Source organism: Ctenopharyngodon idella, chromosome 5, assembly GCF_019924925.1.
Source record: "Ctenopharyngodon idella isolate HZGC_01 chromosome 5, HZGC01, whole genome shotgun sequence".
NCBI lineage: Eukaryota > Metazoa > Chordata > Actinopteri > Cypriniformes > Xenocyprididae > Ctenopharyngodon > Ctenopharyngodon idella.
The window spans coordinates 38929725-38957266 of record NC_067224.1 but is presented as its reverse complement, the minus strand read 5'-3'; the positions used below and the strand labels follow the sequence as shown (position 1 = coordinate 38957266).

At 37.1% G+C, this 27542-nt stretch overlaps 1 protein-coding gene across 1 annotated transcript in view; it reads right to left on the bottom strand.

Annotated features, from left to right (window-relative positions):
• sh2b3 (SH2B adaptor protein 3) overlaps nt 1–27542 on the bottom strand; it is a 50967-nt gene that overhangs the window by 8019 nt on the left and 15406 nt on the right. The window contains exons 2-7 of the mRNA XM_051894839.1: nt 25125–26114; nt 8080–8184; nt 6844–6938; nt 4057–4142; nt 3449–3663; nt 616–787 (exon numbers count right to left, since the gene is read on the bottom strand). Coding sequence (XP_051750799.1) covers nt 616–787; nt 3449–3663; nt 4057–4142; nt 6844–6938; nt 8080–8184; nt 25125–26087 — 1636 coding nt within the window. The 5' untranslated portion in view covers nt 26088–26114. The remainder of the gene's footprint in view (nt 1–615; nt 788–3448; nt 3664–4056; nt 4143–6843; nt 6939–8079; nt 8185–25124; nt 26115–27542) is intronic.

Here is a 27542-nt window from a genome sequence, read left to right as displayed (position 1 = left end):
TAGTTTGTCTCATGTCCCATAAGATTACATAGAGAGGGCGGGATTTATGATCTATACTGGGACCAGACACCTGGGGGCGATAGAAACGTTTTGGCTTCACTTTTCAGGACTTGTGCGGCATACTTTGTTAATGCAGTATCAATTCTCTTTTGCCACTTCTTGCGCTTGAATGGTTTAAAATCGTTTGAATGTGTAAATTGTCAAGAAAAAAAACATGCAAATGATAAAAATTTTACTCATGCGTGAATCACATGCGTGCCGAACCGTGGGGCCTGGTTCGTACGGATCATGGATCAACTGCGATCCGTTGCACCCCTAGCAGACTGTACTACCAAGTTTATACTGAATGGACTTTTCGGACTATAAAGATAAGAATGAAGCGGCCTCTTCTTCACGCCAATTGACATGTTTTCTGTCGCCATTTAACAGTTTCTGTGTGTTTCTGTGACGGTCCAAAGCACGTGAATATGAGGCACGTGACTGGTTGTCGGTTGCTAAGCATCTAGTCATAACATTCTAACACTGCATCTTTTCAGACTCAGGAGCAGGGATTCATAACCCCGGGTAAAAAGCTGTGATATATATATTTATATGTATACATTTCTCTAGTCTCACCTGTGTGAGTGGGGTTTACCCGCACATAACTGGCCAACATAACGTCACATGCGGCGCCGCATTCCAGCGGGATCGGACAGTTGCGGAAGTGACTCAGCATGTCCATGACTGATGGGAAACGCAGGTGCTGCACACGACACTGACCCCATTCGGTTAAAGATAGACGCAAATGCTGCAAAGGAAGAAAAACAGTGGAAAATGCAATATAAATACAGACATAAACAGAAAAAAATGAGCAACAGTAATATTGATGTGAATAGTGATAAAATATAAAATGTGTTATTTTAATTATTTTAAAATACATTATTTCAATGTATTTATATTTAAGCAAATATAACTGTTTTAATTAATAAAATATTAAATGCACTTAAATAGAAAGTAAGTTATTTTGCATTTTTATTTAAAATTTGTGTCAAATGTCTAATAATAATGAAACAGATAATGGAAGATTAAGTTGAGCACTGCATTGTGGGATAGTTTTATAAAATAAATTAAATAAACATTTTCTGGCTTTTTTGAGTGTGTGTGCATGTGTTTTTGTAATAAAACCGTATAATGTACAGTAAAAATAAAAAAAAATAAAAAAAAATAAAGATTAATAATTTTTTAATGCTTTTAAAACCATCAAAAAAACATTATAATGACTGAATAGGACAAAATAAGCCCTGATATAATTTTCTTCCAGTAGTAGTCTAAACAGGATGCCTTTAAAATAAATTCTAAAATATATTATAGCTGCGAGCAGCAATCATCGGGGTTCAAGCACTTTAAGGCCTTTAAGCACATGCATAAAAAGGTATTATATTTATATATTATTATAGCATGTAAGCACTTGGATCATAGATGGAAATACCATTTACAGCCAATACAGGCAATTTAGTAAGGGAAAACATGTTTTTTAAAGGTTTTTTGACAGTTAGAGTGCCATCTATTGCCCGTTCTCCACCAATTTTTTTGGGTGTCCTCAGAGAGTGTTCGTACATATGCGTGTTAATTTTGATGAAAATATCTAATTTCGTTTAGAAGTTATAGACACTTACATATATGAGAGCATAAAAAATGACCCATGAGAGACTTTGATTGGATTTTTTTTGCCACTTCCTATCAAAATTTTGACATTTGGGCATTTACATTTTGCAAACCAACTTAGGTGTACTACGGTGGTTTCGTCTCGATCGGACTAATGGTTTCGAAGATATTTACAAAAGTTTTTTAAGCGCTAAATCACGTTGCACAAACCATAGGGCAAAACCTGGCAAGTCTGGTATCGATGGACTCGGCAAGGTTTCAGGAGTCTAAAGACATAACTCCTGTGAAAATAAGTCAACCACACCCAGAGTTATATATATTTTCAGCCAAAACCATTAAAAACATACAGCTTTTTAACAGTTATAGCGCCACCAATGGTCCGATCTCCATAAAAGTTGGCATGCTTCTTTAGAGTCTTTTTTGCTGCATGTGCTCCCTTAATTCCACTTAAGTTCTGAGTTTTCTTTTAGGATTTATAGGCTTTTGGGTATATTTAGCCACGCCCATTTTCTAAAGGACCCTGTTATAGAGACCCAAAGGGTAAAGTTCAACTTTTTTTTTTAAAATTATTGATCTAGAGAGTCCAGAGAATTGTCCTGCACTGGTTTGGTTCCGATCAGGTGAAAAACCTAGGACTAGTTCGCAAAAGTAGGTTTTCAGCTATTCGTGAATAATTAATGAACGATTTGATTGACAGCATCTGTTCTTGAGGCAAAGTTGTTCAGCATGAGGAGATCTATCAAATGATATGCATGTTGTGTGAATCTGTAAAAAACCCAGTGATTACTGAGGCATAAAACTTGTTAGCGCCAACTAGTGGCCGATTTCTTTCAAAATTCTTACAGACCTCTAGGACCATAAATCGAACATGCCCACCGAGTTTCGTTCTGGTCGGCCTCTGTTAACCTTGTCTAATAGGTGCTCAAAATTCATTGGCCGATGGCGGACATGTTTTTTGAGATATGCCAATGTCCTCATGCCCCCTTGGACCAAGACACTGCATGCCAAATGTCAAGTCGATCGGACTAACGGTTGCGTAGTTACAGCTGTTTTCATGGTTTTTTTCAAGTTACAGCGCCACCTAGTGTCCAATCGACACAATTTTTTATTTTGACCAAAGATTGAGCCTATACACACATAAACCGAGTTTGGTGCAAATATCTCATTTCGTTCTCGAGTTATAGCCATTTTAGTAGAAGTGGCTCCGCCCACATCGTACATTTTGGCGCCCCTTAGCAACCGTGAACCAAAATTTCTATAACTATTGATATTCAGACTGCAGAGAACATTTCTGCACTGGTTTGGTTTGGTTCCGATCGGGTCAAAAACCTAGGACTAGTTTGCAAAAGTAGTTTTTAAAAAAAAAAAAAAAATACCCGAAAATTTCGCCAAGAGGGACGAATGAATCCTAGAAATCCGCCTTGAGCCAAGGATTCCAACGATATAAGACACTTGAGCCTGGGCCTAACGGTTCAGGAGTTATGAGCCATTTCGTAATTTTGACCGCTGTAGCGCCCCCGTCAGGCCGATCGGGGTGAGCCTTGGTGACGTTGTAGGCGGTATGAGTTTTACCAGCCCTCAAAGTTTCGAGTCTCTACGACTTACGGTTTGGTCTGCCCGATCACTTTTAGGGGAGAATGCTGATCCTTGGAAAATTTAACACTTACGATTACAACCCCTAAATATATATATAATAATAATAATACATTTCTAAAAAATTGAGCAATACCCATTTGGTCACTGATATACTGTACATCCCTAATAAAAATAATATTCATGATAATGATGATGTTGAGTTCATTACCTTTGCTCTGCCCTGGTAGTTAAACGTGAGGACATAGTCTCCTCTCCGTGTCTCGCTCTGTCTCACCAGGAAGTTCCCATGACCGCTGACCCCAGCATGCTGTACAAGGTAGGCAGCCCGCACTCGTGATATGGGTCCATGGAACCATGGGTAAGAGGACAGGAAGTGATCCGTTTTGTTGTAGGCGTGCTCTGTGAGTCCAAAGCCCAGAGAGCCTGCGGAGGCACACATGAGAGTGTGTTTACAGACATCTAAATATGACTCTTATCTGATTTTCAACCAAAAGCAAGTGGTTGATTACCATGAAAAATAGTTTCATCTCATCTGTTAGTTTGTAAAAATGAATGAAAAACATGTTGCAGTGGAAATCTATGCAGCGAATGTAACTGTCACACTGTTTCAAATGTATAACCAAAACATATGAAAAATAAAGACATCATTAAATTACAAAATTGAGAGTTTTGGTCCCAGGTATTAAGATCCGTTTCGATTTAATTGACAACAAATGCTTTTTCAAGCTGTTTGCATTAATATAAATGTGGATATAAAAGGGAGAGAAAAATGAGAGGAAGACAGAAAGTGTATATGTGTTTGTGTGTGTGACTCACCCTGGCCGCTGGGCTCTGTGCTCCCTCTATGAGCTGTATTTAGCGAGTCACTAACAGGAAATGGTTCTCCATCCCCACTATCTGACCTGGAATCACACACACACTCTCATAAACATCTATAAAATTGCATGATGAAGAGGTCCCAGAATGTCACACTGTCAATAACAACACATCACATATGCTAAGGCATGTTGGCATTGTTTCATAACTAAAAAAGCAAAACAATTTTATTTTTTTTAGGCCCTAAAAGTATGTGGACACTTATGTCACACTTACAAATGTGTGAATGCTATATATCAAACCAGCTGACATTTATTTTAAAGAAAATTATTAAAATACATTATTTTATTTCTATTTAAGTAAATGTAATTGTTGTAATTAATAAAATATTAAATGTGCTTAAATAAAATAGAAAGTTATTTGCATTTTTAATTCAATTTTGTGTAAAAATTTCTTCAAATAACCAAAACAGAGATATTATATTATATTATATTATATTATTCAGGGGTTGTACAACGAAACTGACACCACAATAATTTATTAGTATGGTGTAGGGCCTCCTTTTGCAGCCAATACAGCACCAACTCATCTTGGGAATGAGAGATAAAGACCTTCACTGAGGCCAGAGGGATTTTGAGCCATTCTTCTTCCAGAACAGTGGTCAGGTCACCATGTGATGCTGGTGAAGAAAACATTTTCTGACTTGCTCCTCCAAAATACCCCAAAGTGACTCAAAAATATGTAGATCTGGTGACTGTGCAGCCCATGGGAGATGTTCAACTTGGAGATGTTCATAAAACCATGTTCATCAAACCATTCTGTCACAAGTCTTGTTGTATGTATTGGTGCATTATCATGCTGAAACACTGCACCCCTTTCAGGGTACGATGTTTAAACCATTATGTGCTCATGGTCCTCCAGAATGATTCAGTAGTCCTTAGCAGTGATATTGCAGCCCAAACCATCACTGATTCACCGCCGTGCTTCACTCTGGGCAGCAACAGTCCGGGTGTTAAGCCTCTTTTGGGCTTCTCCACACCGTAACTCCCACAGATGTGCGAAATCAGAGAACAATACATTTTTTACATTGTCCACAGCCCAAGATTTGCTCTGTTGGCATCAATGAAACAAACGTTTAGCACTGGCACGAGTGACCAAAGGTTTGGCTATCGCAGCCCGACCATGAATATTGACTCCGTGGAGCTCCTGACGAACAGTTTTGGTGGAAACAGGAGAGTCGAGATGCGCATTTAACTCTGCATTGAGGTGGGCAGCTGTGGTTTTATGTTTTTTGGATACAATCCAAGTTAGTACCTGTACATCCCTTTCAGACAGCTTCCTCTTGCGTTGACAGTTACTTCTGTTGGATGTGGTTCGTCCGACATTACATTACTGTAGATCTCGATAAACCACAAAGACTTGCTGTTCTGGTCACAGATGAGCCCATTTTGTTTCATCTGATATGTCTCCCATTATGTTGTAAAAACTGAAACTTTTATGTACAGCTGTGGCCTTGCTCTGCTAATTCAACCTTCACACTCTGCTCTTACTGAGGGAATGTAAAATCAGTGAAGGTTGGCCACCAGGCCGCGCATATATAGGCGTGAAACCTCCAACACTATATTGGCCAGTGTTTCAGTTTCATTGTTCAACCCCTGTGTGTGTATATTACACATCTGAATATTATACATATTACACATGAGAAATCTATCTATCTATCTATCATGAAATTTGTGACTAATTGAAAATAAATAAAAAAAATAATCAAATATGAATGCAATGAATACAGCGAGAAACTGGGTCGTGAGGAGAGTATACGCTATAGGACGAGAATTAGACAGAAAAACAGACGTCACTTTAAAACCTACAGGGACAAAAAGAAGGAAAGAACAGAGGAAGAGAGCAGAAGCAAGACTCAGGGAGGGGCGTTTGGGGAAGTTGCGGGAGAAAGCAGCACAAAAGCTTTTGGTTCAAGTCAGGAAATGTTGCTTGTAATTCTTGGAGAAGCAAAAACGGCATTTGATGCTTTTATGTCAAGACGAACATATATACACAGGGTGGACCGAAAAAATCGGGTAAAAAAAGAAACATAAAAAAAACAAAACGAGACAAAAAAAGAGAGAAGGGGGCATGGAGAGAAAGGAGGCCATGAGATGTGCTGAGTCGAGTTCTTGAGATTCTTAGTAATCAGAATAACAGGAAGACCTCACTCTCTCTCTCTTCCTAAAACTCACATTGATATATTCACACAGGCTTGAGTTCTCAGTACCCTCACACCAATAAAAGGAAATGAAACACATTCATGTGCACACACACAAACACACCTTTTATGACAGACATAGCATGTGGGGAACACATAGATGGTATGTACAGACATGTCTGCAAGTAAACAAACAGACTGACATCTAAATTAAGACTTTTAAAACTACTAAAATACATGAGAAACCAAACTCTGTGAACTTTTTTAGTACTAAGTTGAATCTTGTTAAAATAGAGCTGTTGTGTTCCTGTTTGTGTGTGGTTTCAGTAAACCCTACGTTGTGGGGACATTTTGTTTTTGACATGGATGGCAATATCCAAAATATACAGTTTGTATAGTATAAAAATCATTACGTCTATGGAATGACCCCATAAAACAATAAAAACCCAGTGTGTGTGTGTGTGTGTGTGTGTGTGTGTAAGAGGAAGTGAGTGGGTTTTCTCAGTAGGGGAATGTCAGGAACTTTTGCAGATGTCTGGAATCTTCAGAAGTAAGTTTAGTTCAAATGCAGAAAGCGCCGTTCTCACCTGCTGGTGATACATTCTCTGAGCTCTGTGGTCCAAGAGCTCACCTGCTGCTCATTATCGGCCTCAAATATAAAACTACCCGGATGACCAGTAACCTGAGCAGAGAGAGAAAGAGAACAGAGAGAACGGAGAGAACACAAAAAAATACAAGATATAGAAATGAACATAGCTGATTATTTTGTGATTGTCAGCATCAGTTGATGAACCGTTGTTGAATTGTGTCAGTTTCAAGACAGCTTAATGAATACTGTTTTACAATATTTTAGTGAGTGAAAAATTTTAAAAATTAATTTGTTTCATTTCGACAATGCCTCATTAGCTACAATAAAATTATAAGAATATAAAAAATACACACATACTTTTATTATATATATATGGTAATTTAAAAACAAGCTAGTCACATAAATAAATACATAAATATATACACAATTTTCACCCTGTTTTTCACCAGTTTAATATATAACAACTACTATTCCATATGGTCTGTAATATGAGGCCATAAAAACTGCATGCATAATAATTATAAAGATAGTTTGAATGGTTTTAGATAGATAATAGCTAATGTCACACCACAGAGCGCTGCCGTCGACTACTCATCTGCTTTATATCGGCTGTCAGTGACCTTGCTCTCTAGATATCAGCATAGACCAAAGGAAAACCCATTTTGGTCGACCACTAATCATGACGACTTCAGCAAAAAGCAAAAGATAAAAATCGAAGACTGCTCTCCTTTTTTATTGTAAAACATGATGCTCATGTTCTGATCTTGATCTGAGTTGTTCAAAGGAGCATCTGACCGTCTGTATAGAAAGTCACATGATCAATGACACTCATTTACTTACATTTGATTAGTCACCTAGAAATAGTGCACAATCTGAAATATTTTATATTCATTTTAATAAGGTTTCAGATAGTGTTTTAAAAACATGAAAGTCCTATAAACATGTGGATTTCCAGGTTCAAATGAAAAACAAAAATTCCCAATTTCAATGTGGTGTTAAAACTTTGGACCCCACTTTATATATTATATAGTTCTATAATTATATATAAATTGAATACATTTAAATGAACCTTTATTGCATGCAATATTTACTAAAACTTGCACTAAAACCATTTTGAAAATAGGATGTGCACTATGAAGATCAGGCCAAAGCAGATCATCTTAAAATGGCCGAATACCATCCAAATTAATTGGCCTGGTCAAGAGATCATGAACCAGTGTGTGTCTTCATTCACCTTTAAGACAAATGTGTTCATGTTGTCTGGCATCTCTAGGCGATTACAGCGTCGAATCTCTTTGATGTCCGAACAGTGTACGGTAAGCTTTGGCGTTTTGTAGTCCTAAAACACAAACAAAGCAAAACAACTTTATTAAATAATCATATAACTATTACATAATGTCTTTAGAAACATTTACAAGTTCAAAAATCTCCTTTTGTGCTTGTATATTGTCTTTATAAATGTTTTCTCCTTGAATTGATCACTTCTGCTTATATTACTCTCATTTCTGAGGTGCTCTGGATAAAAGTGTCTGCTAAATATTTAAATGTAAAATTGTATGCCGTGCAATAAACTGTGATTTGGACTCACATACTGAAACAAAACCCAACAAGTGTCTTTACAGGTCAATAAAACATAATAATGTACCACTCAGATACAATATGACAAATAACAACTTTGTCATCGATGATAAAACACATTTTTTAGTGCATGACACACTCCATGAACGTCGTCCAGTGTGGGTTTGAGCAGAGAGAGGAAAATGAGAGGGGGATGATTTTCTTGATCTACTGGGATTAGCTAAGAATGTTCATCTGGAAATTAAGAGAGAATAGAGCTACGACCCGTGATCTGAAACCTTCGACCTACGCCTACACACACACATATACACACTCTCACACACACCAAATCTCCTTGGGAAAAAATGAGAGCGGATTCCGGGAAGTTGTGAGAGCTGCAAATGAATCCGGACGCTCTGAGCTGCAGGAATTTCCAGCGTGTATCCCGTCAGTTCTGACACATCAAAGATTTAGGAATGAAGAAGCTCTTTCTCTCTCAAACAAAATCTGTCATTTTGAGTGAGTCAGGCTAAACCATGGCTTAAAATAGCTTCACACGCACTGGCTTGTGCCAAAGTAACGGTGCCGTAATACTACAATCTTTCCTCTTTGAATTGCAGTCAACCCTCACACAGAGGCGAGGAGAAAACACCACTGACTCATTCACATCCACATGCTTACACACGCACATTTGCACACTTCTGCTCTAATTCCAGTAGAAAAAGAAGTGATTGAAGTATTAATCACCACACACACACAGTAAAGCAGATGATTTGTTTCTCTTCTCCAATTTTCAAATGCATGAAACTTACAGAGCAGATTTCCACAAAAGCGATTCTATAATATATTTAATACTCAAGAAGACTGTGTCCGAGAATCAGTGTTGAGTTCACGAACCACAGACCAATCAACTTGCCAACTAAGATTTACTACAAATTGCTGGATGTTAATGTCTTAAACTGTTAAGCTGTTGATATCCTTGTTTCTTGTTCAATTTCAGGAGCAACTCCATTATCGTTGAACAACAACACATACATATACAAACATATGTTTACGAACAAAAGATTATTAAAACTAGTATACATATGGCTACAAAAAACAATTATTTAAACTAGTAGTACACATACAGTTGGAAACAAAATATTAGTGAAAAATAATATATGATTTAAACTGCTGTATACATGGTAATGAAGAGACCAATCTCGAATCTACCTTTTCTGTCAAAAATATTAGAAAAGTATCCTCACAACTATGTTAATTTTGGAAAGAAATGGTATCTGTGAGCATTTCCAGTCAGGATTTAGACCGTACCATAGTACTGAGACTGCTCTCATTAGAGTTACACATGATTTCCTCTTATCATCCGCTCGTGGTTGTATCTCTCTATTAGTGTTACTGGATCTTAGTGTTGCTTGTGACACTATCGACCACAACATCTTTTGAATAGACTCAAAAATTATGTTGGCATTAGTGGAATTGCATTGGCATGGTTCAAACCATACTTATCTGACCATTGTCAGTTTGTAGTAGTAAACGAAGAGATGTCACACTAATCACAAGTTCAGTATGGAGTACCGCAAGGCTCAGTACTAGGACCGTTGCTTTTCACCCTATACATGCTACCCTTGGGAGATATCATTAGGAAGCATGGCGTTAGTTTTCACTGTTACGCTGATGATACTCAGCACTATATTTCTTCGCCCCCTGATGAAACACAAAAATAATGGAATGCATAGTTGATTTAAAAAAAATCCTACTACTTAATTCTGAAAAAACAGAGATTCTAATTATTGGCCCAAAAACCTCCAAGTGAAATAACCTAGAATATTGTTTAACACTTGATGGCTGCACTGTCAAGTCTTCAGTTAGGAACCTGGGTGTGCTCTTTGATACCAATCTTACATTTGAAAACCACATTTCTAGCATCTGTAAAACCGCATTTTTCCATCTTAAAAATATATCTAAATTACGACATACTGTATGCTCTAAATGACAAATGCAGAAAAGTTAGTTCATGCGTTCATGACCTCAAGGCTAGATTATTGTAATGCTCTACTGGTTGGTTGCCCCGCACGCTTAGTAAACAAACTCCAGCTGGTCCAAAACACAGCTGCTGGAGTTCTTACTAGAACCAGGAAGTATGACCATATTAGCCCAGTTCTGTCAACACTGCATTGACCCCCTATTAAACATTGCATACATTTTTTCAAATTTAGCACCCAAACTCTGGAATTGTCTTACTAGCCTTGTTTGGGGAGCAGACAGAGTTTAAATCTAGACTAAAAACACATCTCTTTAACCTGGCATACACATGACACATTATCAATTTCTATTATTCAAATCCGTTAAAGGATTGTTAAGCTGTATAAATTAGGTCAACCGGAGATGGGAACACTTCCTATCACACCCGATGTACTTGATGGATCCATATCCAGATCAGACGCCAAGAACCACAGAGAACCAATGGCCGGCTTCGGCTCCATACCGGCGTGATGAATCCAATCTTCAATCAAAAGGAACTGGATGAATATTTGATGACTTGTGACGCAGCCTGAATCATAATCACACCGTGTTCGCTCATTGGCAGGAGAACTTGCCCACCGACTGCGCCTTTTTTCTCCCAAGGTTTTTTTTTCCTCCATTCTGTCACCTGATGGAGTTTGGGTTCCTTGCCACTGGCTTGCTTAGTTGGGGACACTTAATGTTCAACATTATTATTGATCTGACTGCACTGACGCTGTTGTATGAGAACTGAACAGAGCTGGATGATGAGTTGAAGCATTTTAAATACTGTTCAGTAGCACAGCTGCTTTGTTTATGGGGTTTCCGGGGTAACCACTGCATTTCTGCTTTTCCATCAGCACCCTCTGCTGTCAGAGAGTGAATGTGCACTTTCATTCAGCGCGTCTCCTTCATTCATTCCGCCATGTGCTTCTCATGCACGTTGGGTTTATTTACATCTGAGCGCGCGTGTCCCTTTGACGCAGAATACAGTGCCGTTGTGCATTGATGGAGAAAGTATTCTTAAAATGTATTATAAAAATTTTAATAATTCATAATAAATAATTATTCACGGTATTTTTAAGGGCCCACGATATCAATATCGTGCATTTTCATTATTGTGATATATCGCATTACCGAATATCGGCACATATCTAATGATGACATGACTGCTTGAGCTACTTAAAAATGACATTTTCTGCAGAACTGCTTATAGATTAAATTAACTAATTTATTACTTGATGATCTTTACAACAGAACTCAATCAACACTGAACTGACTTCAGCTGAACAACAGCTGAAATGCATCATTTTCCTGTTATCACTGTAAAGCTGCTTTGAAACAATGTCTATTGTATAAAGCGCTATATAAAGGTGATTAAACTAGTATATGCATGTAAAAGATAATTGAAACTAGTGTACATATGATTGCAAAGAAAAGATGAATGAAAATTGTTTAAACTAGTAATAAAGTGTAAATTAATAAAGTGGCTGGAGCAGCTGTGATGCACATCAAAAATAAAAACAAAACAGACAAATGAAGGTTATCCTCTCGTATAATTTATCTCCAATCATTCAAAAATTTCATTGTTTTTGTGCCAGAAAAATATGCATAGCTATCATTGCAAATCATACATTTAAAAAGATATTGTCTAGTAGCTTCAGGGTGGTTAGATACTGTTTGTTAGTAGTTTGTAGAGTATGTACCTACTTTTTTTTTTATAAGGGTAGCTTGACTACTTTAAGCTATGAGTAACTTAATCAAGTTACACTTTCAAACTAGCTTCCCCAACCCTGTTGTGAAATGAGTTCCAGAACCGCACTCTAGTCTAAACTACAGACTGCTGAGTGTGACAAATCATGACAGCTCTTAAACTAAAGAGCGAAAAACGAAGAAATCCACATCGGCTCGATTTCTATGACCATATTTGGTCCCTGTTTCTGTTTGTCGGAGCCTGGAATATTTACCCTCGCTCTACACAATACAAACGTTCGCTAGGCTGTGTAGAATGTTGTTTATCTGTTTTCTGACACAACTCTGTAGTGCATTTCCTGCAACTCTGAGTCCAGCCAACTTGAGTTTCAACGCGTAATAACAGTAGGCAGTCCATGTGGAGACACATGAGATGCACTGGAAACCTGTAAGGCTGCGGTACAACAACACGGTCTATTCAATATTCACTTGATTGTTTTTTTTATATTGTGCAAGGATTTCATGGCTCATCCTCACATTAAAAAGTTTCATTTCAAGTCACACATGTTCTCTGGTGTTACCGCATAAAACACTGTTTAATTGTGCACGTGTTTGTGTATGAGTGCAATATAAAATGCCACAACAAACAGCCATGCCATTCATCTGAATAACTCCACTTCCTAATTGTTACTTTTGCTTTTAGTCACATTCTCAGAACAACCTTTCAAAATGAGTCACATAATGAAATTAGCAATAACAATTGCAAAGGAATCAAGAACAACATGACGTTAACAACACAAAACAATGACACTAGGAAGAGATGTCTCAGTGATGTTCAGCTGTGATTCAGAGGTGGCCTTTGCAATTCAGAGGCCCGTTTCAAAGAAACAGTTAAAGGCCCCCGCCACCCAATGAGAAAGAAGGTCAGACAAAAACATTGTATGCAATGCAACTGCAATTACTTTACTATCTCTGATATATTTAAAGGGGTCCTTGATTATGATTTCACTTTTTTAATTTCAGTTAGTGTGTAATGTTGCTGTTTGAGCATAAACAACATCTGCAAAGTTACGATGCTCAAAGTTCAATGCAAAGGGAGATTTTTCTTTCTTTCTTTTTTTTTTTTTTTTTCTCTTTTACAGAAATCACTTTTTAAAGACTACAACATCACAAACCCCAAAATTTACATAAACCCTGTCCCCGGGAACACGCAACAAAGAGGGTGAGGCCATGTTGGGCTGCTTTAAAGAAGAGGAAGAGTTGTTGTAGTAGAGTGTTGTTACCATGCCGTCATTTTACGCCGGACTGCTTCACAAACGAGGGTCAATTCAACGCTGGATTTGCACAAAAGATTAACATGACGGCACATGCTAGTCAATGAGTTGAATCAACTCCACAGCAACTACATAAATTTCTCCACTAACCATTCAGAAACGTCCAGATGCATTCTAAATGTTGTAACTTCTTCCTGAGTCTCTCCATCAGAAACTAGCATGTATAAACCTAAACAATTTAATAATCAATTAAAAAAAGGAATTTATAGCTGAATGATATTACACCGTACCCACATTGGACCAGCGGTTTGGAAAATGGATGGATGGATGATTAATCTGCGGGTGCCAAGCATGACTCTAATATTGCATTATGGGTATTCTCTAGTCATTGAGTGTACATCAGTTGTACATTCGTTATTGCAGTGCATTATGGGATTGAATGAGTGTACTCGATAACGTCCACTATGGTTTTGGACACCACTACAAATGTCTGTCCCCTCAAATAGTGCCCTATTTAAGGGTATAGGGGGCGATTTCAGACACAGCCCTACTATCTTTATGATTGAGTCAAAAACGCGGATTCATTCAATATAACAAAACATATGACTATGTTGCTCGGAGAAGTGCAATGTGGATTTATTTGAAACCATTTCTGTTGGCGAAATGGAGCAAAAAAGACAATATTCTTTTTTAAAAATAGTCTAAAATATAAGTCACCTAATATTAACTTCTTGTTTATTAAACTGTTAAAATCAATATCACATTTGTAATCTAAAAATTCAAGTTTCTATATATATATATATAAATAATAATACACATAAAATAATACATAAAATAATACACTTTATATAAAATATTTAGCAGAGCATCACACAATAAATATTAATAAAATTGATGGTGAGATCAGATCTCTGTGTGGAGCATACCAGCTGTTGTCAGACTCCTTGTGCATACAAAAATCTCACTGGATTATTACAATTTATGGCAAAAGGAATGTTTGGAAATGTAAACTGATATTTCCTACTGACGCACTACAGCAAAAGATATAAATAACTGGCTTAAAACCTTTTTTTTTTTTTTTTTGGTGAAAATACTAACATGCCTAAGACTTTTGCACAGTACTGTATAATATATATATGGATATACAATGAATATAATAATCATATCAATGCTATTTTGCAGTAGTTACAGTTTTTCAGCATGTAAAAGTTTCTTTTACACCCAAGTTTACCAGCTTTTAAAACACAAACTCACACATTTGTACGCACGTGCATGGTGGGTTAAAGACTGATCCTTTCCTAGGTCAGAATGGTTTGCTCATGGTTTTCACTACCTTTATTTTTTTACACTCCTTATATTTATTTACCTCCCTCTCCCTCCCTGTATGCTGTTAAAATAGAGTTTCAATCACTCTGACCTTTACTGCTGCTCTCGAAAGCCCCACCACAGCAGTACTGAGAAAATACACATGAAAGAAAGACACAGAGATAGAGAGAGGGAGAGGGAGAAGTGCAGATGAAAAAAAGAGCAGGTTTCCTGTGTCAGTCAAAACCTCCCGATGATGGACAAATATCTTACTTTTCTTTAAAAAAGGGATGTTTTCAGTAATCTGAAACAGCAAGAAAACCACTTGTCATCCACCGCTAGCTGTGTAAAGATGCTACATGTGCTTATTGCATTTAATGCTCTGCAGGACAAAAAAAAAAGTGCATTAATGCATCAAGCAAAAAGAGTTCATTTTTTTTCTCCCTTTTTAGTTCAATCTTTATCACAGCTTCAGCAGTATATCTGTAGCTATAGATTCAAAAACATCCGTTCGCCTGCAATAATGTTGAGAAACTGCACCGGCCCTTGAATTACAGCAAGAGATTTATTGGCTTAATCACCATAAATACACATGCAATTTGGCTTGCTGGAAAGTGTGAGTACAATGACACAACACGGCACAATACAAATACACTAGTGATAAAACACACACACAGCTACTCATATTCAACTTCATATTCACACAGGTCGAGCGAGCATCCTGTTTACGGACTAGAGAAGGTGAACCACAGCACCTACACGCACACAACGAGAGAGAAAGAGACGAATAGAAAGAGAGAAAGAGAGAGATTGAGGGGGAGCGAGCGGTGCTTTCCATGGGTAGCTTAGTGAGGTCAGGTATACCAGCGCAGAGGTTGCAGGTTTTAACATAAAGAGCTGCAACAATGCCCACACATGCTCGAAATATAGAATCTATATAATCCACTCACACCCAGTCTGCACTATTAGAGATTTGATGCATGAGAGAAACTAAAACACTCCCATTTGGGGTAGGCAATAAGTAAAGAAAATTATATCATGATGCTCTTAAAATTTTCGATATGCTAAAAATATGCTATATATATATCATATACACATTTTTTTTTAAATGGAAAAATAGAACATTTGTATGAGAAAGTAATTCAAAAACTAAAAATAATAATAATAATAATAATAATAATAATAATAATGAAATATCATTTTAAAACAATGTCCAAATTAAAGGTAGGACTATCATAATTCAGTTTTTTGTTTTTACTTTATTATTTCTTTATTTCATCTTGCAAATTTACAGAAATAAATGTTATTTTTCTTTATTTATTTGGTTGTTGTTTTGTTTTTGACATGTAATCATCCTAGACTATTCTGTAAAATAAAATATAAAAATATTCTGTAATAATTTATAACTAAATAAATGAATAACTTAATCAAATGAATTTTAATATTTATTAATATGGCATTTTTAATAGACTTTTACTTATTATTAACTATATATTTTATTATCAAATATGAACAATTTTTAATTTAAAAATTTAAAAAAATTAAAAATGAAATATTTTTATTTTATTTTGAGCTTTTATGCAGAAGCAAATTGGTTTATCGTTTATTCTTCCAATATATACATTATTATTCACCTCTCTGCCCATTATAATCAACAAAGCTGTCTAGACTGCAAACATGATGTGTATATATATATATATATATATATATATATATATATATATATATATATATGTGTGTGTGTGTGTGTGTGTGTGTGTGTGTGTGTGAACAAGCAAAACAAGCAAATTTATTTCACAAAAATTGTTAAAACACACACACACACACAAACACACAGTACTGTTCCACTTTATTTAACATACACATAAATTGTACGAATATGACTAATACTGATGAATAAAAAGGCCTATAAGGTAGGGCTATTAAATAGCAGTCCCAAACTAGTTATTTTTAATAAAATAAAGTTTGTAAGTTGGCATGAGCCACCACAGTAATTTAATAAATATACAAAATAACACAAAGTTAAAAAATAAAAGTGTCATTTTGGGGTTATGTATACAACAGTTGCCATGGTAAATACACAATACTAGCATTGAACTGTTAATGAAACATGGAAACTGCTTCTGATGAATAGAATGAACATAAACTGAATGCAAATCCTTCCCAGCTAACACACAAACGTACCAGTTACGTGATTTATTGGTACTTTACTATTATTTCATGAGTTAATTGGCAACGTAACGTTGCATGTTCGTAGTTTCTCTTGCGCTTTATATATGAAGTGATTGACAGCGCGCGCCGCCGTATAACAGTTCGGTTTTCTGAAGTGAGAGACTTTTTACTCGTAACAAGCTACGAAACTAATGTTAGAATATAGCCTGACAACATATCATCCAACCGCAGAAAGATACTGAATCGGGACAAAGTTTTTCTCAGGCACGCCGCGACCCACTCAGAACAGTTGAGAAACACTGTATGCGACAAAACTAGAATGTTACCTTTAAAATCAATGCAGATCACTGCACTGCAAACCTGACACGACACATTAAAATGCTCTCATCAGAATCAATGACGCATTGACGTCACTTTCCCGCCAGAACACGCTCCCTCAGCCGGACTGAGTGGCAAAAGAGCCTGCTGCATGATGGGATTTAATAGGGGAAACTGCGAAAACGCAAGTAAAACAAACGATTACACTAAAGGTTGGGCTCGATAGTGTTCCTTATAACTTGTCAAAGAAACCTAATCCATGAATACTGACAATCGTGTTTTCTGACATTTAGATGTAACTGTAGATTTCGACGCCGGGAAAAAGCATAAAGCAAATCTGCCTGTGAACGTTTTATATAACTACAACATAGGTATGTTTAAATCGGAGTGATCACTTAAATCAATGTTATATATATCGTCATATCGTCCAGCCCTAAAACTTGTATAGTTTTTGTCAGTGTTTATTTAAAAACACCCAATTATGCAGAATATAAGATGGTAAATATTTAATTGATGAGTTGTCAATACAATATATAACAATACAATATATAGGGTATGGTTTAATCCAAAATTTTGACAAAATGATAACTGTAAATCCACGTTTCTCTGCATGGAGTCCAGCTGTTTCTGTGAATTGCAGTGATCCATTTGCTTATCTTTTCTGTAGCTGTAAAAATATACCTCAGATTTTGTGTCAAATCTGTTATACAGTCAATCGCAAAGCTCTTTCCCGTTTTGGATGCGTTTTGTGTTTTTCGCGGCATTCACGCTGAAAACCAATGCTGCCACTCAGTCTTTTTGCCACTCAATGGGCGTAACCGCAGTCACAATGGTCGGCAGTGACATCACGTGCATACCCTCTATACTCCAACTGCAGTATATATCCCTATTATGTTGCAGTATATACTGCGAAAATGTCTAGAATATACTTATTGCAATAATTGACCATATCTATACTGTATTGGCTGTATCTATACACCGAAACGGTCTACGCTGATATGACGCGACACAACTGGACTGTCTTGTTGCCACCTGCAGTGTAAAAACAGCTGTTAGCTAAGAGAAAAACACACTGCACAACAAATTAAAGATCCATGGCATGCTTTTTTCCACATGAACACACACTGAAAAACCACACTCTGAAACCTAAACACCATTTGCTCATGTCAGGGGACAAAAACTGAAAACAAAAGCATGCCTCTGCCTCTGAGATGGACTCTGCTCATCCTAACGGATGCAGAGATGACGGAAGAGGCCCTTCATACCTGGCATTAACAATAAACATGCATTGTGTATTTGTATAATATCTGGATTTTTATTTTTTTTTTAGCCATATTGCATTTACAGTTACACCTTCACTCTAATGCATATCTAGTACAGTCAGATTGAAAATGCCAGGTGTAAAGGGGGCCATATGAAGTTAGAGGTGAAATCTTAGAGAAATTTCACACTAGTGTATGAAAAAAAAAGGATTAAAATTCAAACCTGCAGGATGCAAATTACAGCATCTGGACGGGTCTGATGCCACTAAAAAGTATGTCTACTACACAGTTTATCTAGTACACAGTACAAAGTTTTTATACTGCTTATTTCATAAATTGGTTCAAAAGTGTTTTCAAATTACATTTCAGTGAGCAAAACAACAGTAGGTCGCTTGATTTTTGATAGGATCGACTGACACCAAAACAAAGTACTGTCATAAATTATCATTTTAGAATAGATTTGTAAATCAAAGATTACAAAAATACTTTTAAAAGACTTAAAAGAGGCGTTCACACTGACAGCAATTTACAACTTAAAAAGTTTAATTTTTGATAGCAATAAATCTATCAAACTCACAAGTTATCGGTCTAAAACAAAGTAACGAATTACACGCTGAATCTTCGTTGGCTGCACACAACAACAAATGTATAGCACGTCCAATTCAGGAACAAATGACTCACGTGAGCCAGTTCTCTGAATGAATCAGTCAAAAGCACTCTCAAACTCATCGGTATGAGTCACTCGCTGAATCTGTCAGTTACTGAATTTACACTCACTCACTCGCTGACTGGATGTTTAGGACAATTTGAAGCGATTGCGAAAGAGACACAATCATTTAATTAAAAACATTCAAAGGTGTTTCAAAAAGAGCTTTTAAAAAGGTTTTAATGTGTAGTTAGGACCAGTTTTGAGTAAAAAGTCCTAAAGAAATTCACCCAAAACTCATTGTATATTTCACACACTGCACAGCTGTTGTGAATATTCACACTGGGGGCCTTCAACAGTGGTTGGGTCCAAAAAAATAAGCACTCAATGATGCATAACACAGGCGTCATGGGGCTGTACTGTTGAATTACAGGCGACGCTGCAGTGTTACACAGTCAATATTTTGAGCAGGGGCTGTTTCACACCCACCACCCACATGGCATGTTTGTCCTCTGAGCGCACAGTTCTCAGAGGTATTGGGTGAATGTGTTTTACACAAAAAAACACAACCACCCAAAGATGAGGAACTGTCATATGCAAAGCACACAATGGATCTTATATCAGTCCTGATGCTGCAGATGCGGAGGCTTTGGACAGTCTGTGCCAGTGTGAATGTTGACAGATTTGCTTTACTACTAATGATTGAACTACATCAGTAAATAAATAAAGTAGAAGCTAACAGACAAAACAAACCTAGCAAAACAAACCAGTCAGTTAATGGAAACCGTGCGGTGTAAAAACACTAAATTATTAAATAGGCCAAACAATGTGCTCAGATATCCCAAAATAAATAAATATATAAAACAGATTTTTAAAATCCCCAAATAATTAATTAATTTATTATTTCATTTATTTATTTTAAAAATAAATAAATAAGGTATGCATTACAAATTCATGTCCTTAAAAAAATCTAATGGTGTTTGACGTTAACATTATTTTAGGCTATTCGAATTATAATGTCTCCAAAATTACAACTATTTTTAGAACTTGTATTGATTAATCTTCACTGATTTTATCAGTAATCATTTATTTTTCCGTAACTGTATAGAGCATTGGTTCTCAGGTGGTTTTGAATCAGGACCGAACGTTTTATTAATGTAAAAAAACTAATAACAAGTCAGGCATGAAATATATTAATATTATCATGAACTATGCAGGCCCAAAAATATGCAAAATAATTACCAAGACCGGTTGAGAAACGCTTAAATACTGTACATATGTGACATGAAAATACAATTTCAAATAATGCATTTCCAAATGACAAAACAGAAAAAAAAACCGGATGCATTTAAAACAATGCATGCAATAAATCAATAAATTAGTTTTGCAAATTATAAAAAAACAAACAAACTGACAAGTAGAAAATTATTACTTGCACTTCTGATGTGAACCAGTGCACGGTCTGCAACTGTATGTGTGTGTGTGTACATCTTTGAAAATGCATCAGCTTGTATTGCTGCTGTGTGCATCTCTGTGTGTGATATAATTCTTGGTTTTAAATTGTCAAGTGTTATGCTTTCGGAGAAACAGGGACATGTCTGATTTCGTTATGACTGATGACTGTGGCCTACTTATCAATCTGCAGATTTTTATATTGATAAACCTGGGTACAAGGTCAAAGCTGCTTGATCACGTTAAGAAATGAAACTTTGAGTCAGACTGGGTTTCAGTCAAGTTTCAAACCGTTTCTTCAAAAAGCAAATGAAAAACAAATGAGGGCACATGAATAGAGCCCAATAGTTCAAAATCCCATTCATTTTCTTCATAGAAAATTGTCTTTTTACTGTTTTTTTTTTTAACTGTTTTGCTTAAAATAAAAGTTTGCAAATGTTGTGATTCATCTCAAAGTTGGCTGGTTTGCTTCATTGCTTCATTTATCAAATTTTTCTAAAATCCCTATGGAGAAAATAAATAGGCGAAAACACTTCCAGAACTAAGGCTGCTAAAAAAAAAAATTAGCCATCAAGATTTCACTCGGAAAAAAATGCTAGCATAAAACATAATAAACATAAACAACTATCATAGTATACTTTTTGCAATTTGATATTAGGTTCTGTGTAAATCTGTGCAGACTGTTGCAGTGTTTTTACACTAAATATTGTGTTGTTGATCTGATTTGGTTGTTAGTGGCTTGTTAAAGAGTTGAAACGACTCTGGATGTAGTTGTGTGAGCATCTGCATGTGCATAAGGTCACCGTGAAGCTCTAACACGCTCCAGATGGGAGGATGCGGTTTTCTAGAATTAGAAATATTTTCCACAGCACTGGATGCGATTGCTGTACAGCAAATAATACTAGAAAAACAAGACACGATTACACCTCCAACACATATTACAAAATCTGAACTCTAACTTTATTATAGCATGTCTTCTTTCTCGCTTGCTTGCACACCAAAAAGCCACATCAGAAGACATCAACATACAACACAAACACAAGGTCTTATCTAATCCATACCCATTGGATCAAATGCATTGCACACTGCTGGCTATGCTGGCATCCGTATATAAGAGTCAGAGTATGTCTTCTTTCCGATTTAATGTTTCTAAGCACAGCTTGACCAAACTTGTTCAGACTACATCAGCAATTAAAGGTCTGTGGTCTCCAGCCCTCGAAGCCCTGTTTAATGAACACTACCATTTGAGGCCCAAAACAGATGTTTCTTAAGCCTTCCAAACAACATCACATACACATAAACAAGCAAGAAACAGGCCAGTTTTGCTACACATATTTGAGTCAAAATCTCAAGGTAATGAGGGGTAATAATGGAACAAAACTGACTTTTCACTATTATTTGCAACAGGATCTGCATTTTCATGGGTTTTAATAAAATATTTTTGTTATAAGAGACAATACAATAATTTTGCACATCAAAACCACTCCTTTTCTAGTAAAAAAATTTAACTTGATTTTCTAAAGTCAACAAATTTGCGACAGCTGAATGAATTTTTGACAAGCCAAACGTGTTAGTCTCTGAGTAACATGTTATTTAAGTCACAAAATAAACTTAATTCCGTAAAATAAGTATAATGAACTACGCAAAAAGCATTTCGAACATCTCCAGAATGTTTTATAATTACCCAAAAATCAAACAGTTCACCCCTTATGCATGTTATCATGTCTGTCAAAAACTTAGGCTTGCTGTTGGTTGAAATATTAAAACTAAAAACATCAACATAACACACTCATGGGCATTAGTCACTTAACTAAATACTTGCCGGCTAAGAAATAAATAATTATTACCTCACAATCTGTTTCCATATCCACATCACTTGAATATCACAACATTGATGTCTGTCCAAAAATAATGTGCACAATAAACAGTAGTATTTACAAGCAGAGTACTTAGAAAAACCACACTACCAGATACTTTGACTACATCATCGCTTTCCAAGAAGAGTGAGAAAATGGCGGTTTGAGCAGCTTCAACCTAGTGTCTGTCAGAGATGATAATGTCCCTTATACATAACAAACATGCGTATAAATTTGTTCTTCACTTGCTGAAATTGAATCGGAATGATCAGGGAACGGAGTGAAATACTTCACACCGCATGCTACAGAGAATAAACGCCAGTCCAATTGAAAACCTAGGGTTAGTGAACATTGTTCAACATGTTGTATGTTATACTTTGACAGACATTTTTTATGCATGAACCAAGCATTCTGATTTTGACGCACCTGATTTGAACATTTTCAATAATTTTCTATTCTTTACTTATCTTTTTTTTTTTTCACATAATTTTGGCAATAGATGAAATGTTAAATGAGTGATCTTGAGATGAGTCCCTGCAGTCGTCCATTTTGACTCTTGGAACTTGACAGGTGATTTGTATAAATTGTAGTTTGATCACTTTCTTAGTTGTTTAAAAGATTAAAGGCAATTATCAAAGTTTGATAAAATGTTTCATTTTCGAATAAAAGTTACATTTAATCACCCCTTAGCAGATTTTGACCCCATATATTGCAAGGCTCTCTTTGAAATGCTTGATTTTGATTGGCCAGTCGTGGCTTTCCAGAGTAAAATATTTAGGATGGATGGATGACAATTTTTACGTAGAAACCCGTAACTAATAATCTGTTTAAGCTAAAATGAACATACTTCATGAAGATCCAGCAATTATGATTCATCTAGCAGCTTCAGTGAGTTATGCACTTATTTCATGCACTTTACAACTATATCAGTTTTACTTTTCTAAAAGACTTGGAAAAGCTTGATGTTGAGCCCTAGATACACAAGTAAACATATATTTATACATATATTCTAGCACTTTGTCTCTGGCCTATCTTGTCATTTAACTTGATAATAATACAACACTTCTGTGAAATCTGAAAGCAGATAATCAAACAAATTTATCTGCTGTGCACAGGCTGGTTTTAAAGTTAGGACTTCCCTGAAACAAAGTTTCTCACGCAAAGAAATTATCAGCTACCCTGCAGCTTCCTCTCTTAGCATAGCTGCCCTCGCTGCTGCTATTGTAGCGAACACACCAAACATAGAGCGTACAATTACAGAATCAAGGCATGGACTAGTATGTGCTCTGTGATGCAGCCTCGAAGCTCACACACCAATGCTCACAAGCACACACATACAGTACATTAGATACTGTGAAATAAAGTATGATGCATGCTCACAAAAAGCATTTACATTTCTCTCCCTTCAAAATGATGAAACTAAAAAATGTCAAAATAAAGAACCAATTAATGCGCTGCTAATTTGAAGCTAAAATGTGTGTGCATGCTTCTGACATTTATTGGAGTGTATAAACTTTAAGTGTTTGAACTTTCTTGGTCTACGTTGTCGTTCCCTTATATAGACATTCAGAGCAAGTCCTCACATCTCTGCCAAGATTCCTCAGCAGCCAATCAGTGCCTTGATATAGCCGTGCCGTAACCTCTCAAGTGAGCAGACGTCATTTGCTGCTTGAATGAACTAACAAAACTACCAATTAGGCTATCATGCTGTGTGACCAGGAGAAATGGAGTGAGGCGGAGAAAAATGCAGACAAAACAATAATTGTGTCCTTAGTAGTTTCATTCCGTACGATAGCATCAATCATACCCTGTTTCAAATAGGCTGTTTGTCTTGCATGCGGGTGGATAATTAGGTTAAATTAGTGTTACTATGAACATATCACTTACTAGATGAATCATGCCTATCATTGGTTTTGACTTAAAGCAAAAAAAACAAAACCATTTTCATCATTTACTCACCCTCGTGATGTTTCAAACCCATCTGAATTCTTCAATGTAGCAGGATAAATTTAGCAGAACGTAAGAGCTACAAGAACTACTTTTCTAAACTTATTTTAAAAGTTGTTATTTACTGAAAATCCTATGTGTGAATAAAATTTACATTTTTATTAAATAAAATACGACGTATCTCTCAAATCTCATTCACAATCTCATTACATGAATGCAAATAAGCCAGGACATTCTGCTAAACTCATTTTGTGTTTCATGGAAGAAATTCATATGTTTTGTGCAACATACTGTAAAGGCAAGTAAATGATGACAATTTAACAAATTTCCATGAAATATACCTTAAAATTTCTTTTCCACTGCATAGTATGGCTCGGTACGGCTCACTTTTGGGCGGTTTCCACTGTGTACAGTACTTAGTACCTGGTACTTTTTTTAGTACCACCTCGGTTGAGGTTCCAAGCAAGCCGTACCGATACTAAAATGTGACGTGTAAACACTGCAGATCACTGATTGCTCAGAGAGAATCATCACTACCAGCGTCATTGGATTTGCAAAACAAGACTTTGAAGCGGTACTAAACTGCAGTGGAAAAGCAAACCAAGCCAAAGTAAAGCGAGCCGAGCTGAGTCGTACCACGCAGTGGAAAAGCGCCTTAAAAGATCTGACCAATTTATCAAGTTACAGTTAGCCAGCAACAACTACAAACTCTGAGAGATACAATTGACAAATTAGGAAAAAAATAAACACATGACAGTAGTCACTCTTGAAAAATGCATTTCGACCGGTCTCCTTACCTTGGGTGGGTCATAGAGCTCTAGCTGGTACCTCTCGCTAGCAGTGGGTTCATTGGTCCTCCTGACCTGCAGGCGGCAGCGCAGCCAATGCGGGGCTGTGTCTGAGATAGTGTCATCCACCTCCAGGTACCGCAGCTGCCCCTCTTTACAAACACTTCCTGTCTCTTGTCTCCGTCTCACAGTTCGCAATGGATTCCAACGTTCCCACAGTATAGCCCTCTTTGAGGTGCGATGGGCGGGTACCTGCGCAGTCTGAGGTGGGGTTTGAGAGGTGCATTCAACAGTCGCAGATGGTCCGCCCACCTGGACTGAATCGTCCCTTGGGTAACCACTTGAAGATTCATCAAGTTGTGGAGATTTCTTAAAGACTTGGCATACGGTTTCTCGAATGCGCCTGAAGGAAATGTGGGTTACCTCACTACGGGAAGGGAAGGGAAACGCAGGGGGCGTGTATCGTTCTGACCCAGTCCTCCGCTCCGGGTGTTCATCTTCCTGGCTATGTGGCCGCGTTCTGCGTGTAGTGTCTGTAGGAGAGCAGCGCTGCAACTGCTCCTGTTCCCTAGGGATGCCACTGGCATCTGGTTTGGGCGCAAACACGGCAACTAGCGGAGCCACTCCCGGCCGCACGGTCTCCCGGTAATCCAGCACCCCTGAGAAGGAAGTGATGCGTAAGCGGCCAGTCATGGGTAGTAAGGGCGGTGGCGGCGGGGGCCGCAAGGCGGGTTCTGCATCTTTAGCCACCTCACAGCTGAAGTGGTGCTGGAACAGGGCACTGAACTGCTTTGAGAAACTTTCCGGCGGGACCACATCCTGTACCGGCCGCTCTTTGATGAAGCGCCGGTAGTGCTGGGCAAGTTCTCGGGCCGTGGTGCTGGCATGCAACTCGCAGAACTCCCTCCATCCACAAGGTGGTGCTACGGATGGTGCAGTGCTTGTGGTCTGCTGGACAGTGTTACCATTCATTGCAGTAACCAGCACAGCAGGAAATCACTGTGAAAAACAGATGAACAACATCACAATATTGCATCCATGCACAAGAAATTATGAGGCTGTGCTATATTGTGATAGAGTATTATTGCTAAACAGTATTGTGTATGACTGGATTTGAAATATAACACCGCCTCAAATTGCTTTTTTAAAACGCTTACTGCATAATAAAAAATATCAAGTACACATTTCATTTAAGCTTTATTTTGTGAAGCTACTTCAGTACATGTAAGCTAAGGTCTCCAGACTCTATGTGCTGCATATTAATATAGAAAGGCAACCAAATATGATTCATTTTCATAAGCTTCATTTACTATATGCAAACTAATAATTCATTTATAATCGGACTGATGGCTAAATTGGACTGAAAAATCTTCATGTAAACACCTCAATCGATTTGAATGAGCTCAAATTTCAAATGAAATTTCTAACCAATTGAGGGGTGGTGAAGATCTTAATCTGTTTAACAGGAAAATTTTAGCCTTGTAAATCTTTTAATCTGACTGCTTTCTCAAACTGCTTAAAAAATGTGTTGTGCACATGCGGTGTTTTGATGTGTGTTTATATACATATTACGTCTTGCAAATGTGCGTATATTTATGCTCACGGTAGCTCTGGTGACATTCTCGTGCTGGCTTTTTTTGTTTCTGATTGTGGCGACTGGGCTCTGCTTACGCAGAAATTTTGCTCAGAACAGATGTAATGCACACATAAACGAATGTGACTGCAAAGTTTGTGGTATATTTAAACAAACCTTTGAAACAACAGATAAATATACCTAATAAAACTGCTGATCTCCACTGATTCGAGTGTCAAAGATCATTGAACACAATTCAACAAAGTTGAGCAGAGTGCAACTTTATGCAAATAAAGCAGCAACATTTACGGACTACCAATCAGACTTTCGACAGTGATTTCATAAGTGCATATAAACAGGTCAGTGTGATCGCTCAAAGTGGCAAGAAATGGAAATACAAATTCTGAAGTCAATTTTCCGGTGAAAAAGACAGACTTCTCTCTGGTGATGTATGCCGGACTTCTCCAATCATTTAGTCTGCTTAAACCCCACCCCTTTCTTAAAATCAACTGCAAGTTCACATTAAGGCCTTGTTTACACCTGGTATTTTTGGTCGATCGCATCACAAGTAAGATCGGGGAGAAACATTCCTGTTTACACCAGGTATTTTTTTTAAGATTTATTTTTGCTGTTTTTATCTTTTATTATGATAGGACAGTTTGTAGACAGGAAGCGAAGTCAGATAGAGAGAGAGGGGGGCGGGATCGGGAAAGGTCCTCAAGCCGTGATTTGAACTTGGGTCGCCCGAAGCGTAACGGCACTATATGTCGGCGCTGCCCACAAGGCTATCGGTACCTGCGTCTCTTTTGACCACTTTCAACCAATTCTGTCCGCATTTCTTCGAAGGGAGGGTC